Raw genomic sequence first — 17,454 nt, forward strand, 5'->3', positions numbered from 1 at the left:
AGTGACTGCCTCTCAACTGAGGCCTGCAGGGGGATCTGGGGAAAAGGTGGCTCCCAGCAGGGCGGGGATGTTTTGTATGACTGATAGCTCCTTTACCCAGATTTTCAGCAATCTACAGCTTCATGCCCCTCCTGTCCAGGGTTAGGATACTTCATTAAATTGGATGTGACTTGAAGAAGACTCGAAAGTGCACATTCAAATGCACCTCTGTGTCTGGAAAGTGAAAACAGGATTGCATAACACCTGGCAAGGAGAGGCTCTGGGGAACCTCTGCCCACGTTTCCATTCACTCGCCTTCACTGTACTTGTTCACTGCTCTTGAAGTTTCCTTCCGTGTAGAGAGAGCGCCACTCTTGTAACTGCTGACCTCTTTCTGCCTCTGTTTTTATCTGATCGGTAAATTTAGGAGTGAATAAGCTGGTTGTGCTCAGCTCATGTACTTTCTTTGTCTTCTTGGGAGGCAGCCCACACATGGTGAGGCCTGCCTGGGGCCAGTGCTGCCTTGATGGATAAACTGGCCTGGTTTTAAGAGTCAGGTAGCAGGTCTATTGGGCTTCCCTGGTGGCTCAGTGGTAAAGAATCTGCCTGCAATGCAGGAGACCTGGGTTCAGTCCCTGGGTTGGGAAGATCCCCTTGGGGAGAGCATGGCAATCCACTCCAGTACTCTTGGGAGAGTCCCACGGACAGAGGCGCCTGGCAGGGTATAGTCAGTGGGGTCGCACAGAGTCAGACACGACTGAACTGACTAAGCAGTGGCAGCAGTAGCTCTATTTGGCTCTCACACATAGCCTTCATTGGTGATAAAGGTATTATTTTGGCTCTCATCTAATGTTTAAGCATTTTCCAGTTTGTTCAGAACCTGGAAGTTTCATTGGGCCCTATCAGAAATTCCAGCAGAGCCTATCTGATAAGGCAGGGCCCACTTTGAGACACAACTCCTCCCTCTAGCCCCTGGCTGTCTGTGATCTTCTGTTGCCTGCTGCTTACCTACACTGCCTCTCCACGAGCACCTGTCACCTTGGTATCACCAGGAGCACCTATCCCGTTCTGTTGAGCCAGAGAGAAAATGATCTGACAGGAACCAGCGATTGAGATGGCCGTGTACACGTCATTCAGTGGGCCTGATTCTCCATCAGACCACTGAGAATTCTCTGTTTCTAGCAGCAGGGAGTCTTGGTTATATGGGTGATCAACAATTCATTACCTGTCAATGGATTTCCATTATCAAATCCAAACATTTTACCCTGTCCCCTTTTCTGCAGGAGTATGCTGGGCCCTTCCCTGCTTAGGTAAGTTAGTTAACCCCTCTGAGCTTTATGTTCTCATCCATAAAATGTGGTCAGGAGTGTATCTTATATAGTTGTGAGGATCAAGTGATACAGTGCTAGTTAAAACCCATAGCTCAGTGTCTGTGGACCTAGTAGATGATCAATAAATCTTCAAGAACTCATGACTTTCCCAAGAGAAAGGGTCTTACACTATTTCATTTATTTAATTACAAAATGAATCAAACTAATTTGGAAAATACCGCTAGAAAAGACCTTGAGAAAGCATAAGAAAATCACTAGATACACGCTCACTATTGTGGAACCAAGAATGACTACACTCTCCCCTTTTCTTTCAACTTTTTTTTTTTTGGTCATGCTGCATAACATGTGGGATCTTAGTTCCCCAACCAGGAATTGAACCTGCACTCCCTGCACTGAAAGCACAGAGTCTTAACCACTGGACCGCCAGGGAAGTCCCATACACTCTATCTGTTAACTGATGGCACTCAGAGGAGACTTTTTCTGGTTACAGAAGACATGGGTTGTCTCTACCTGTACGGCTCTCCATCTTTGGGAGTTTAAAAGGCCAATACAAAGAAAAAGCCACCTAACTGACTGAATACCAAGTCCTCAGCCCCCAGAATGCCCTCCCATGCACAGTGAATGGCTGGTTTCTTCTTGAGGGCTGGACGTGCGTTCCTACAGAGCTGTGACTGACTGGGCTGAGAGCAGGACCGTACCTGTAATTGTGGAACCAGTTGATGACAGTGCTGGTTTTCAAGTTGAGCTGGGTGGCGAGTTCTTCGATGGTTTTTGGTGACGGGTATGGCTTTTGCTGATATGCTCTCTTCAGAGCTTCTTTCTCTTCGGGGGCCAGCACTACTCGGGGTTTCTTCAGCTGGTGCTGGGGCTGGGGGCTGGCGCCCTGGCTGTAGTCGATGCCAACGGACGGGGGCTCGCAGGGCTGGCTGTCGCTGACCGAGCTGTGCCGCCGCTTCATGTAGGCTGAGGGAGGGAGAGACGTCAGACTGAGGGGCGGGCCCAGCGGGGAGACCCGCCCAGGCCGCCCAACACCCCAGCTCCACGGCACACCATCCACTCCTGGCTATTTCTGCATGGGTCGCGGCAGCTCCCTGCTCTTCTGAGAGCATCTTGAAACACTTGGACTAGAACCGTTCTGAAACCCAGCACACACTCATCAAGGACCTGCTCTGCTGTAACGGGAGGTCCCTGTGTGTCCCTGCGTGACTCATGGTTCAGTGGGGACACCGAGAGCTAAATAGAGAGTTGACCCCGGCGGGGTGTGATAAGGGAGGGCACACAGGCACCCCATGGAGGGGGGCTCTGAGGGGGAGTACTCAGCCCTGTCTGGGGAGGGCACGGGGGAGGCAACCAGGGGACATGATGTTTGAACTGCATCTTGAAGGACAAAGAGGGATTAAGCAGAAAAAAACTGGCAGTGAGATATCAGACAGCAGGAGGCCACTCCAGAAAGCAGGAATACTGTGTGCAGAGACACAGGTAGGAAACAGGACGGTCAAAGTGTGTCGTGTGGGTGCATGTGGGGGAGGGGGGTTGGAGATGCTGGACCTAAAGCTGGAGAGATGGGTGGCCAGGGGAGGCTGCAAGTTTGGACTTTATCTTGAAAGCAGGGGGAAGAGACACAAAGATTCAATAAAGGGAATGAGGTGATGAGCTCTCTGTTTCTGAAAGGCTGCCCTGGCAGTGGCTTGGAGGACGGACGGAGGGGGAAGGACTGGAGGGAAGATGCTCAGTGGGGAGGGAAGGAGGCTAGAGATGTAGACAAAGGCAATGGTGACGGGGCTGGAGAAAAGCACACGGATGGTTTCACTGTGAGGGGCAGAACTGATGGGGCTTGGGGACCGACTCAGTGAGGGAACGGAGCAGACGGAGCTGGGGACAGCTCCCTGGCCTCAGGCATGAGAGGTGAAGGGGGCGCTGATGTCTCTGGACTGGGTACCGTGGGAGGAACAGATTAAGGGGAGAAGATGAGGGGTCATCTTGGAAACGTGGAGTCTGAGGGCTCTCTGGGTCATCCACAAGGAGATGGTCTGTAGCAGTTAGAAAGACAGGTGTGAAGCTCAGAAGAATGGTCTAAGCCAGAGAGAGGAACCTGGGACCACTAGAATAGAACTTGTAGTAAAGTCAGTGACCCTGAGGAACTGATGGACAGAGAAGGGCAGAGAAGGAATCCTGGAAACACTCATATGCAGAGGATAAGCAGGAAGCAGCGGCCGTGAAGGACACAGAGGGACGGGAGGCCAACCAGGAGATGGTGGTGAGGAAGGGACGAGTGGGGAGGGGGGGGTCCCCGAGTCAGTGCTATAGAAGCAAAATCCGACATGGATCCAGGATGTCCTGGTGCTAGTGATTAGGGCGAAACTGGAGACCATGGTGAGCAGATAGAGCGGAGCTGTGAGAGAAGCCAGACTGCAGGGGGCCTAACAGCGAACAGGAGATGAGAGAACGGAGGTAGTGGGCAGGAGTTACTATTCTAAGAAGCCGAACTGTAAAGCAAGAGTGAGACATGGGATGGCTTCTAGAAGGGAAGTCCAGGGTTGACGGTGGGCCTTTAAAGATGAGAGGGAGCTGAGAGGCGGGGAGACAGAGAGCTGGTGTTCCAGGTGGGGTGTGTGAGATGGGCCAGGAGCGGGCAGGAGGGAGGGAAATGAGCATGGACACCCAAACGCTCCTATAGGGACTGAGGTGGGGAGGGTTGATGGCCTTGGTTTTCTTCATGAAGTACGAAGGCAGGAGGAAAGGCAGCTCTGAAGAGCTGGGAACAGAGTCTTGGAGAGAGGCAGGTGGGAGACGGTGGTGGGGGTGGAGGGGAGGGATGGTGGGGGTGGGGAGAAGCACAGAGGACCTTGTTGAAACGGGAGAAATGGATCTGAGGTGGCACCAACCCCTGTGGGGCCCAGGTGCCAAGGATGATTCTGTGTGAAGACGGGCAGGACGCTGCCCCCCGGCCGGGGTTTGCAGAAGGGTGAAGAGTGGAGAGTTGTGTGATAGAGCGCTGCAGCCAGCGGGGCTCAGGGGGTCTGGGGAAGGAGAGAGAGCAGGAGAGGGTGCGCTGCTCGGGGGGAGCCTGGGAGGGGCTATCCTAGCTCGGGAGGCCGTCTGGGGCCACTGGGATGAACAGATAAATGTGGAAAGATGGATGGATCAGTGAGGAGGCACCTGAATTTAAGCTTTGAGAGACAGAGCAATTATGGGTGATGATGAAATTTGGGGAACTGAGGGTTCAGGGGGTCAAACTCCTTGCGGCTCGGGTGCTGGACAGGTCAGAGGGGTCGTAACATTCCCCTGGATGAGGCAGCACGTGGGCTTGGAGGAAAGCAGTGATCCATGGGCCACAGTCTTGAAAAAATGTAGGGAGTGAGCGAGAAGTTGGGGGATGGAGAAGAGGAGGAGCTTTGAGAAAGCCTGTAGGACTTTCAGATCTTGGAGGAGGTGGGGCCTGATCCAGGAATGGAGGAGTGGCTGGAGCAGAGCTCAGGACCTCTCAGCCCGCCCCAGAAGGCACAGCGGCTAGGGGGAGGTGAGGGGTGGACATACGCTGTTCATGTCTTCACTGTGGAGTAACGGTTAGGAGCAGCGGTGTGGAGCTGGCTAAGAGCAGGCTCAGGGACTCGGGTGCGACTGTCACCTGAGGGTGTGCAGAGTGGGCTGCAAGGCAAATGGGGTGACGCCTGGGTTCTGAGTTATCTGCTGTACCAGGGCTGTCTGTACTTCATCTGCTCCTCTCTGAGGTTATGTGGTTTTAATCACTATGCTTCAGGTTAAGAACTGTTTGGATTTTTTGATCAAATGAATCCTCCACAGAGGTCATTCTAGTGAATTTGGAATATGGTCTGAAAACTCCTTAGTGTTCATTTTAGTGTTAGTCGCTCAGTCGTGCCCGACTCTGTGACCCCATGGACTGCAGTCCCCCAGGCTCCTCTGTCCATGAGATCTTCTAGGCAAGGATACTGGAGTGGGTTGCCATTTCCTTAAACTGATGGGATATGAGTGTGTGTGTGTGCATGCGCTGTTATGTCTGACTTTGGGACCCCGTGGACTGCAGCCCGCCAGGCTCCTCTGTTCATGGGATTTTCCAGGCAAGAATACTGGAGTGGGTTGCTGTTTCCTTCTCCAGGGGATCTTCCCAACCCAGGGATCGAATCCAAGTCTCCTGCATTGGCAGGCGGGTTCTTTACCACTAGTGTAACCTGGGAAGTCCCAGTGGAATATGAAAAAGTGTTATTAAATTGAGACCACATGGAGTGGTCTGGAGAGCAGTGTCTGTCAGCAGCAGCAGCAGCAGCATCAGCGGCTAACATCTGTCACCTACTCTTCATAGTTATGCTATGGGAGAGAGACCAGTGACATCCCTGTTTACAGATGGGAAAGCTGAAGCCTAGAGAAGTTCAGTGATTTGCCGGAGGTCACACGGCTAGTAAGCGTCAGAACTGAGGTTGACCTAAGTCTGTTCTGGGCAGCCCTGTGCCAGTCCCACCTGGCCAGATGGTGGCTAGAGCCCCCACCCCCTGGTCAGGGTGCAGGAGCAGGGCTGGGCTGCGTCCACGGGCGCCACAGGAAGCCTGGGAGCTTCAGCAGCACTGACACTCAGGTCTGCAGTGTCACAGAGGACTGTCGGGGCCCCTCAGTAGCCTTCAGGGAGGGCGGCTCAGCCCCCCAGCTGGCTGAGGCTGTGTGTGTGTTTGCGTGCATGTGCTTGGAACTATGTGAACAGGTTGGTTCAGGGCTGTCTCATGAAGGGAACAGAAAGCAGAGGGCAGACTAGAGCAGAGAGAGGGGTTTACAAGAAAGAAAGGAGAGCAATGAAAGACTGCGATGAAGGGAGAAGCAGCAGAGCTCCATGGAAGAGGAGGGAGCAGGGTTTCCAAGGGAACCCTGCAGCCTGCACCGCCTGGCGCAGAATGTTTAACCTAGCTTAGATGGGGGGCACAACTTTTTTTCACGTATCTTAAAGGGATACAAATTATTTTAATAACTCTCATTACTGAGCACTTCAATGCGCTGGTTGTTATACTAGGTACATTCTAATCCTTACAGCTGGAACGTATTCTCTTCATGTTACAGATGCAGAAACTTAGGCTAGGGAGTTACTTAAGGTGCCATTCTATGATTAGAACTCAGACAATGGAGAGACAAATCTCCTCCCAAAATGAATGTGATAAGAGTCAGAGGCCAGAAAGAAAGGGGCCTGGTCTGTTCCGCCAGACCCCTCGAGTTGGGAGGGTGACTGACAGTCTATGGAAATCACAGGAAGTGCTGGGCACAGGGTCACCCACTGTTGTGTCTGAGGGATCAGATGCCTCCTGCTGGGGCTGGTCAGTAAGCAGCCCCGCTAGGGTGAGAGACAGAGGGCCCAGCTGCTTAGGGACTTTGGGATGCAGAGGGGCCTGGGCCCAGTGGAACAGTAACTCTTCTGTGACACAAGGTGGCGCCGAGAGCCTGTGCAGGAGATGGGTGGCGGCTAAGGAGGCCCCCGGAGATCTGTCTGGGGGTGCCCAGGTCCTGCTCTGCTGGCCCAGAAGGGAGGGGCACAGCAGGGAGCGGTGGGCCCAGGACTTGTGCTCAGGAGGTGGCCATCAGGAGGGCGTTGCCTTCTGACAGAGGGCATACAGCTTTAAAGCTGCCCAGGCAAGCACTGGTGAGTTGCTAAAACCGCGAAACGGATATACTGGATTCATGATACCATTCTCTCTACATTATGTCTGAAATTTCCCAGAACAAAAAATGAAAAAGTTTTTGTTGGGGTGGGTGAGGCAGCACCAAGCCTCTGGAGCTTGGCCCATGGCTGCAGCCTGTGGCAGGGCCTTGGCTGGCCATTGAGGGCAGGTAGAACAGGAGTCCACCGGATGACCCTGGCTGGCATGGAAGCCAATGTGTAGGCTTGTGGTCCTGGTATAGCTGGCACTCGGCACAGGGCAGCAGAACAATCTGAGAGCATCGGCTGTGAAGCCTGACAGCCCAAGTTTTGTTGTCGTTCAGTCGCTCAGTCGTGTCTGACTCTTTGTGACCCCATGGACTGTAGCACACCAGGCTTCCTTGTCCTTCACCGTCTCCCAGAATTTGCTCAGACTCATGTCAGTGATGCCATCTACCCCTCTTATCTTCCGTCGTCCCCTTCTCCTCCGCCTTCAATCTTTCCCATTATCAGGGTCTTTTCTAATGAGTCAGCTATTCCCATCAGGTGGCCAAAGTATTGGAGCTTCAGCGTAGTTCTTCTAATGAATATTCAGGGTTGATTTCTGTTAGGATTGACTGGTTTGATCTCCTTACTGTTCAAGGGGCTCTCAAGAGTCTGGGTTCTTGCTTACACCAACTTGAAATCAGGCAAGTCTCATAATGCCGGAGTCTCATGTTTCCTGGATAACAACATCTGCACGAGATGGAGTGGTGTGGGCTGAATGAGGTCTCGGCCCAGTGTCTGGAGACAGGAGGCACTTAGGAACTGCAAGCTCTACGGTCACATGAGGACTGGCACCAGAGGCTCTTGCGTCTTCTTGGAGCCCAGCTCCACAGAGCCAGCACCAGAGATTCTCATGTCTTCTTGGAGCCCTTTCCTGGTTGGTGAGGACAGAGGTGCTTCAGCTGGAGGTGAGTTCAGGGGGTAGGAGCCTGGGTTCCCCCATGATCACCCAGCTCAGGCGTGCTAGGCATGGGGCCGGCACAGTCCCACGAGTGGTTGTGATGCCCACTCTCTAGTAGAGGTCCCCTGCAGACACTGATGGGCAGGGTCACAGCTTCCTGCAGCCAGACCAGCAGCTGGTGCCCACTCTCCACACCTGGTCGCCACATTACAGGCGACCCAGGACTGTCCCTTTTGAGGGGCAGCATGTGGAGTGTGAGCCATGAGATGGGGCAGGAGTTCCTTTCTGTCACCAAGGAGACCCCTTCGGATTTGTAGCCTGCGCTCAGCATCGAGGAGGGTCTGATGGGTCTGGAGAAAGGAGCTGCTCTCAGCCCTCTGGGATGCCATACCCTCTATAGGCCTGGAGAATGTAACAGCAAGAGAGATGTCTGTTCTATAGGAACTTGCTCTGCCATCCTCCAGGTAGGCAGCCTTCATGGAGACAGCTAACTTCTCTGAGCTAGTTTTCTTATTTATAAATGCATTAAAAAAAAAAAAAGCATCTCACTGTAAACTTCATAACGCTCTCATAGGATACTTTTTGCTAAACTTAAAAAAAATTTTATTTATTTATTTATTTTTGGCTGTGCTGGGTCTTTGTTTCTGCTGTGGTGTCTTTCTCTAGTTTCAGTGAGTGGGGGCTACTCTCCAGGTGCACGAGCTTCCCATTGTGGTGGCTTCTCTTGTTTCGGAGCAGAGGCTATAGGGCGCTTGGGTTTCAGTAGTTGTGGCCCTTGGGCTCAGTAGTTGAGGCTCCCGGCTTCTAGAGTACAGGCTCGATAGCTGTGGTGTACGGGCTTAGTTGCTCCATTGCACGTGGGATCATCCCAGATCAGAGATCGAATGCTTGTCTCCAGTACTGGTAGGTGGATTCTTTGCCACTGAGCCATGAGGGAAGCCCTACAAATGCATTTTTGAACGATCTCTTCGAAAGGATAATATGTGGAAGCCCTGCCATGATGGTGCATGTGCAATGAAATGCTGCAATACCCCACCCACCCAGCAAAACAAAAGAACCAACACCAAGTGGCCTTACACTCTCTCGAAGAGAAAGCTACACTGGCCACCAGGGCAACTGAGGAATTATCAAAGTGCCCTCCGATGCTAAATGTCCTTGGGTTCAGGTCTTGAGGCAGAAAAAAACACAAATCTCTTCAGTCCATTTAGGTACTCATCTGCAGAGGACTGTCAAAATATCCTGCACCCTGCCTTACAGTTCCTTGGACATTGATCAGTGTCCCTCATCAGCTCAGTGTGAAGATCAGTGTCCCTCATCAGCAACAGTGGGTTTATAAATGAGAAAGCAACGGGCTGGGGCGGGGGCGGGAAGTTACCTTTCTTTTCCATCCGTTTCATGTCCATCAGCTTCTCCACGTTGTTGGGGTCATTCAACCACAGCTGCATCCGGACAAAGGGCTCCCGTCCCTTCAGACTGAGCTTGTGCCAGGGCTTGGGGCGAGCAAGGAGGTCGGAGACAGAGCCTTGGGTGAGTCCGAGGATGGTCTCCCCAAATAAGCGCTGACCTGGAGAAAGAACAAAACCAAGAGAGGTGTCATTGCTGAGACTCAGGGAGCTGGCAGGACAAGTAGGTGTCAGAGTGAAATCAGAAACGGGGGTTCAAGACCCAGAGTCTTATCAGTCCCAGGTTTAGTGAAAGCAGTTTTTTTTTTTTTTTTTTTGCCAAGCTGTGTGGCATGCAGAATCTTAGATCTCTGACCAGGCATCTAACCCATGCCCCTGCATTGGGAACTCTGAGTCTTAACCACTGGCCCACTGAGGAAGTCCTGAGCAAGCACTTCTTAGAAGCACTTCCTCAACCAGACTTGTCACGACCTCCATGGGTGATGGAGTCAGTATTCCTCTTACATTCTGCTTATGCACAAGGTTTCTCTAGAAGGAGTCTTTGGGTTTCGGATGAACCAAGGCCCGCACAACACCTGCTGCATCTATCAGAGGTGGCTAATCCCAAACCCGAGCTCGGGAGGTTAAGTAGCTCATGGGGCGACCTCTCTTTCAGAGCCTCAAACGGGGCCGTCTGCACTGGCTCCTTTCACGATTAGCAAGGTTATCAGGTCTTGCTGAGAAAACAGGCCACTTGACCCAAGGTCACAGCAGGAAAGAGAAGGAGAAAGAGCTCCTCAGCTTTATTTTCCTGACAAGCAGGCCATTTCCAGCTCTGAAGTCTGTCCCTGCAGTTCAAGTAGCCTGCTCCCTGGGCTGATCAGAGGGTACTGCGCTCTGGAGAGCACAGTGGCGTTAGGTCTGCAGTGTTCATCAGAGGCTTGAAAGGAAGATTTCTCTTCTCTGAGAGCCATTCAGTCGCAGGTGAAGAGGGGCCAGCACTTTGAAAGGCACAGACGAGAACCAGACACAACCGGAAAGACCTGACAGGAGGACTGCAAGGCACTGGACTTCGAGTGGAGGTGGAGACCGGGATCAGAGGCCGGGGTCTGGTACCATAAAGCCTCCGGACCACGACATTGGCTCTGCCCCTCAGTGTGGGGTGACCCAGCGTGCATGCTCACTTGTGTTCGACTCTGCGACCCCATAGACTGTAGCTCGCCAGGCTCCTCTGTCCATGGGATTTTCCAGGCAAGAATACTGGAGTGGATTGCCATTTCCTCCTCCAAGGGATCTTCCTGACCCAGGGATCGAACCCAATTCTCCTGCATTGGCAGGCATATCCGTTACCACTGAGCCACTTGGGAAGCCCGAGGGTGACCCTGATGACTGGCTTACTCCTTCTTTGGCTCACATCCTCCATCTGTGAGAGGGAAACACCCCCAGCTGCGCTCACAGGGTAGTCAATAGAGCACTGCTTTGTAACAAGTGGGACTCCAAGTAAAAGTTTACTGCATGCAAAGTTTTGGATTTGAGAAAATAAATTTTTTTGATATCAGTCATTTTAACTGAGCCTAACATTTTTTACCCGGAGAAGGCAATGGCACCCCACTCCAGTACTCTTGCCTGGAAAATCCCATGGATGGAGGAGCTGGTAGGCTGCAGTCCATGGGATCGCTAACAGTAGGACACAACTGAGTGACTTCACTTTCACTTTTCACTTTCATGCACTGGAGAAGGAAATGGCAACCCACTCCAGTGTTCTTCCCAGGGACGGCAGAGGAGCCTGGTGGGCTGCCGTCTATGGGGTCGTACAGAGTCGGACACGACTGAAGCGACTTAGCAGCAGTAACATTTTTACCAACCCCAACATTTACTGATTTTGGAAACCTGAGGTTTTTCGGCTTTTCAAACTCTCAGTTTAGCTTATAAACATCCCAGGTCCTTACCATTAAAAAAAATTTTTTTTTTAATTTTTATTAAAAGATTAAAAAAAAGTTTGGCTGTGCTGGGTCTTCATTGCAGTGCATGTGGATCTTAGTTCCCTGACGAGAAACTGAACCCATGTCTCCTGCACTGAAAGGCAGATTCTTAACCACTGGGCCACCAGGGAAGCCCCCTTACCATCTGTTGTTGTTGTTACTGTGGTTGTTTTAAATAAATTTTACTTAATTCTAACCTGGCAAGTCAATCTCATTTCATTCCAAGGAGCTTATTATGTTCAGGAAAGGGATATATATGAATAGCTAGTGACTATTTGCTTGATCCACCCCGTTGTACTGGGACAGGGGTGTTGGGGGGAATTAAGTGATTATTTTCAGAAAATTACGTGTATTACTTTTAGAGGTTTCATAGCAGTGGCTCTCAGTCATTTTGGAAGTCACAGATACATTTGAGAGCGTGAAGAAAGCTACTAACCGTCACCCTTTAAAATGCACACACACACACACACACACATTCTGCTATGACTTTGAGAGACTAACACATGAACACGAATATGCCAAGATCCCAGGTCAAAGGTTAAGATGATGCCTGGGTCTTGACCAAGCTGCCTGCTTCATCTGTAATTTGCTAATTTGGCCCCCACTTTGGGTCAGAGACACCAACCAGATGCTGCTGGGCTCATGCTGACTCTTCCCTGCTCTGAACCCCCTCACTCCCCAGGATTTAGAGCGCCTCTGGGCAATTGGTGGTCAGACTGCACTGCCCAAGTTGACTCTGGCTGGCATGCCTGTCTTCCAAGAGGTCCCAGTGGGGGTGCAGGAGTGGGCTGGGGCTGACCTTGGACTTCTAACACCCTTACGAACCCTTGGTGCTCACAACTGTAGGACGTTTTAGGTTCCCGTAGGTAGCCTGGGAACGTTTAAACCCTTTGGCTGGCCAAGCCTGAGGCCCCTTCCACCCACTCCTCCTGAGAACCCCCAACAGGAAATGGCCTGCCGCCTCTTGACTTAGCAGCTGGGGAGGGAACCTACCGAGGTTGTTGTCGGTCAACACCTCCTTGACCCTCTTGGTGATGCCGTAGGTGTCCAGCTCTGGAGACATGGCCACCAGCTCTTGAATGCTGAGCGCTGAGTGTCCGGAGAGAGGCAGTGGGGTGGCAGGCTGGGAGTCTGAGGCGGGCGGGTCGCTGGGTTCTGGAGGTTTGCCATCCTTACTCGTTTCTATGGGGGGGCAGGGCTGCTGGACCAGTTCAGTCAGGCTCTTCACTGACTCGCTGGAGCTCATGGGTGACTCGGGTGCAGGGCTGCAGCTGGCGGAGGTCTTTGGAGTGCTTTCTGGAATTAGAGCACACAGAAACCCAAGGCTGAGAATGGAGGTTTTTCCCCACACGCACCTCTTTGCCTTATCTAGGAATTACTAAGTAGATATCTGTATAAAAAGGAGACAGCATGGCAGTCTATGGGTCCAAATGAATTGTGACTGAGAATTAACCTTTTATTTTCTGTATTAAAGAAATAAAAATAATAACAGTGAAAGAAGTAAAAGCAGGGGTTTAAACAGTATGTTTCTGAAGACTCAATAAAGGGCATTCTGTTAAAAAAAGTATGCCCTATTAATCACTGTCATGACTTCCTTCCCACAGAAACCCTTAATTCTATAATTCAGAAGCATCTTGGCTATATTATAATTTGAGTATTTATTTTATCCATAATTTCCAGCACAAAGTGAGTGGACATATTATTTTAAGTGAGGGCTCTCTGCAATGTGCAGTCACCACAATGATGAAAACCCTGAAGAAGAGACCTAAGGCCTTGGCTGCAGGCCCCTGGGGGCCTAGGGTTGAGCAGGGACCCCAGGTTCGTTCTCATTATGATCCCGGAGGGCGCCACAGTGACCACGGAGAGAAGAGAAGGAAGAGGAACACCCACCCGGCTCTCTGTCAGACCCCAGGATGTGATTCTGAAAGCCCAGCTCTCGTCTGTCTACGCCAGGTGGTCACTGAGACCGGAAGAGACGAGGCCAGTGTGGGTAGGCAGGTCCCCACGCTCTCCTTTCTTCAGAAGGGGCTTTGGAGGTGCCTGGTGAGGGGGAGGGCACTGTGCCCTGTTGGTGAGTGGTACCTTCTGGCCTCTGTCAGCACTACCTGTAAAACCTGACACCCATTCCAGTTTGGGGATGCCAGGAATAAAGGCTTCCGTACCTCTTAATTTCCAAATATAGAGAAAATGAAAGTGACTGAGCACTGCGGTCCTACCCCCAGGGTAAAGCCTGCCTTTGGCTTGGAGTCTGGATGCAGTTTCTCCCCCCAGTCTCTCCTCCCCACTGCGAATGGGCACATGGTGAGACCCCGCGGCATCACGGGTGAGGGGCTAGGCCAGCCTGTCATGTGGGCTCCACATCTCCAGAGACAGCAGTCTGTGAGGCCAGGCCATGCAGTGAATACCAGCACACGTCGACCCCCAAATTCTCGTGACCTCACTAAAGAAAATGTAATACCAAGGAAAAGCTGAATTCCGTTTTTTTTTTTTTTTAATGTGTACCGTTAAAAAAGAAGTCTTTATTGAATTTGTCAAAATATTGCTTCTGCTTTATGTTTTGGGTTTTTTTTCAGGGCATGTGGGATCTGAGCTCCCCAACCAATGATCAAACCTGCATTTTTCCCTGCCTCGCCCCCTGCCCACCACATTGGGAGGTGATGTCTCAACCACTGGATTATGGGGGGAAATCCCTGCAATAACTGAATTTTAACAGATCATATACCTGGAGTGTCCTTCACCGGACATATGATATCCAGGATAACAACCTATTCTGAATTCAAGAGGATGGAAAGCGTATTCCATCCTCTTGAAATGTATTCCAAGTACAAGAGATATTTTGTAAAAATACCTAGAAAGATAAAATCCCAAATAAAATAACTGCAATAAACCCATCTATTGTCCTCAACCAGTACCGAGTTCTACCATCACATAAAGCTGTGTGCTCAACATGGAAAATCAGGTTAAAAATAAAAAACCAAACACTGGCTTGTGAAAGATGTGAAAGAGGCAGAGGTAAACGGCAGAAACGGTCCATATAAATCTTGAAGGCGATCTGAACCCTACAAATCGGATTTCTTCTCTCTGCTCACCTCCAGGTCATTGTACAACTGGATATGAAACCTGGAAAATGTTATTTTTGTATCTGAAGCAGCAGAGGAATTGTACTGTAAATTTGCCCTGATTCACCCAAGCGAGGGACCAACTTGGCAGATCATCCATCTTGCTCACTGTACACTGTCAAGGATGGCATGAATTCCCCACATGATAAACAGGTTTCTTCTCAGGTTGGTGTCCTTTAACCCACAGCAAGGTCGGAACAATGGCTGCCTGGAGAACATGCCGCCTGGCGCCGCCTCCCAAGCACCGGCCCCTGGTTTCCTTTCGGGCGCCGGTGGGTCCCAGAGTAGCTGGAGAGGAAGCACGTTTCTTTCTTTCAGGTGTCCTCAGTAAAGCCACTCGCCTTCCTGCATTTCTTGCCAGAAACACTGGAAGAACTGACCAGAGGTGTGCGCTGCATGTTACCGGTGTCCCTCTGTGCTCCCCACCATGACTGCAGACAAGGGCAACCCGCCTCCCCAACCAAGGCCAAAACCCCATGGGCCTTGGAATGTACTGGGCTGGCATCTGCACCTCTGTCCTGAGTCTATGTCTAAGCACAGTTTAGTCTGTGTCTGAATCACTTACCAGCACACACAGGTGCCAGTAGTCTCTGGGCTGGTGTCTGCACCCCTGTCCCGAGTCTGTGTCTGAATCGCTCACCAGCACACACAGGTGCCACTAGTCTCTGGGCTGGTGTCTGCACCCCTGTCCCGAGTCTGTGTCTGAATCGCACACCAGCACACATAGGTGCCACTAGTCTCTGGGCTGGCATCTGCACCCCTGTCCCGAGTCTGCATCTAAACACAGTTTAGTCTGTGTCTGAATCGCTCACCAGCACACACAGGTGCCACTAGTCTCTGGGCTGGTGTCTGCACCCCTGTCCCGAGTCTGCGTCTGAACAGTTTAGTGTGTGTCTGAATTGCTCACCAGCACATACAGGTGCCATTAGTTTCTGGCCACCGAGAGCAGAATTTGGCCCAAGTTTTTTTGGAGCGAAAGGGACAAGAGGCAACAGGAAACAGACCCCTGGATACTTCACGAATCCATACGCTCAGAACATCACACTGCAAAGTCATTTGTTTGACTAGAAAGCTACTTTTGGTCAGCATCACAAAATAGATCCGTCAAGCAGGTCCCATCGCCCCCTGGTGAGGCGCCAGGGGTGGGGGGCCCCTCAGTGGCAGGAAGACCAGTGCCCGATGACTCACCATTTGAGAGAAGAAACACCGTCAACAGAGGAGAAATACTGCTTTTCTTTTCCAAAAATTAGCAAATCAAGCTCTCTGATGAAAACGATACTTTTTGAAAGAACAAGGTTTTGTGCTCTTCTCTTTAAATTACATAAAGATAATTTAAGCAAGGCCCAAAACACAGACACACACACACAAACGGAGGAGCCCTGGGCTTGGCACTAAGGTACTGAACGTGGGATGGAGGTTGCCTCCACTAACTCGTGATGCCAACTTGAATGTGATTCCTAAGTTTTTGGAACATCTTGGTTTCCTCATCTGAAAAATATAGGCAGGGTTGTAGTAGTGAGGAACGAACCTGCCACACAGCACTAAGTAAATCCGAATCTGATGTTAAAAAATAGAGTAGTTACCGAGTTGTACTGGAACATATTTGTCTACATAAAGGGCCTCTGCATGCAACGTAAATCTCCTTAAGATTTATTGCTGCTTCTTCTACAGTTCCTGGCACACAACTGTGATGCTGGTGAGAGAGATAGCAGCTATATCTTGTGCGATGCCATTCAGATGACGTTCCAGAGAAGGTAAAATTACAGGGATAGAAAACAGATCAGTGTTGTTTTTTTCTTTTTTTAAGATGACTGGGAATTTGGTTTATGCCAAGTCACCTGAGATTATTATTTTTTAAAGATATTTATTTATTTTTGGCCACACTGTGTGGTATGTGGGATTTTAGTTCCCTGACCAGGGATCGAACCTGGGGTCCCCCTGCAGTGGAGGCACAGAGTCTTAACCACTGGACTGCCAGGGAAATCTCCAGATCAGTGTTGCTGGGAGTCAAGCAAGGGCTGGAGGTGACCACAGAGGGTCACGAGAGGATTTGGGGAGGATGATGGAATTATCCTACACCTTGATTAGTGAGAGCATAGAACTGTGAGTTTTAGTGTATTCGGATTACATTTCAGTATCAACGCCCTTAGGACAGAGTCCCAGCAGGAAGCATGGATGAAGACGCATCACTGCGTCATTCTTTCACTTACTCCCCATGTCGGCTGAGTCAGGCCAGTGGGACACAGCACACGGCCGGGGGTGGGGACACTGATGTCTGGGGGGGTCAGAGGCCTCCCGGGAGGTAGTACTTCAGAGGGGCTTCAGGCATGAGCAGGAATTAGCCAGCCAAGGTGGGAGGAGTAGCAGCGACAAGGAAGGGAGACAGATTGTTCCAGATACCTGGTGGGCTTGCGGCATCAGTAAGATTGAATGTAGTGAGAATACGAGGCCTGGAGTGGTCCCCAGGGTCTGGGTTGTGCAGGGCCTTTGAATTGGCTAAGGAGTCTGTTTTAATTTTTGCGCAGTTGGGAGCCAGGGTACATTCCTGCTATCCACCATGTACTATAAACAGCAGTGAAGGGAATTCCCTGGCCATCCAGTGGTGAGGACTCCAGGCTTTCACTGCCCAGGGCACTGGTTCCATCCTAGGCTGGAGAACTAGCATCCCGGAAGTCAAACAAAGCAAAACAAAAACCAAACCAAACCAAAAAAAATCATGAAAACCCTCTAGCAGTGAGAAGGTCCGGACGGCACAATAGCATAGTGGTGAGCCCACAGATTGAGGCGTGGAACCAAACAGACGACAACGCTGGTACACAGGCTGAGCGCCTACATGCGCGATGTGCAGTCAGACACATGGTGAGGGGATAAAATCACATCCAAGACAGAGTGCACATTCAGGACGGATGGCAGCTGACTTCTAGGAGGAATGAGACTAGGAGAGGCAGATGTTTCATTTACTTTAAAAACGTAGGATTGAATGATGATCAAAAGGTAGGGTTAAAGTTGGGTGATGGGCATTCACTGGGTTGTTCTGTAACTTGTGTTTGAAATATTATAGACCTAACATCAAACAGTAA

At 50.9% G+C, this 17,454-nt stretch overlaps 1 protein-coding gene across 7 annotated transcripts in view; it reads right to left on the minus strand.

Annotated features, from left to right (window-relative positions):
* The window catches only part of CUX1 (cut like homeobox 1), a 361,373-nt gene that overhangs the window by 30,575 nt on the left and 313,344 nt on the right, over window positions 1–17,454 (minus strand). For 4 of the 7 annotated variants that reach the window (XM_018040279.1, XM_018040278.1, XM_018040277.1 and 1 more), the window contains exons 21-23: window positions 12,249–12,551; window positions 9,267–9,455; window positions 2,009–2,273 (exon numbers count right to left, since the gene is read on the minus strand). The exons of the other annotated variants lie outside the window; for them this stretch is intronic. In XM_018040279.1, the coding sequence (XP_017895768.1) occupies window positions 2,009–2,273; window positions 9,267–9,455; window positions 12,249–12,551 (757 nt within the window). The remainder of the gene's footprint in view (window positions 1–2,008; window positions 2,274–9,266; window positions 9,456–12,248; window positions 12,552–17,454) is intronic. 7 annotated transcript variants of the gene reach the window in all.

The sequence above is a fragment of the Capra hircus genome, chromosome 25 (genome assembly GCF_001704415.2).
Source record: "Capra hircus breed San Clemente chromosome 25, ASM170441v1, whole genome shotgun sequence".
In the NCBI taxonomy this organism is placed as follows: Eukaryota; Metazoa; Chordata; class Mammalia; order Artiodactyla; family Bovidae; genus Capra; species Capra hircus.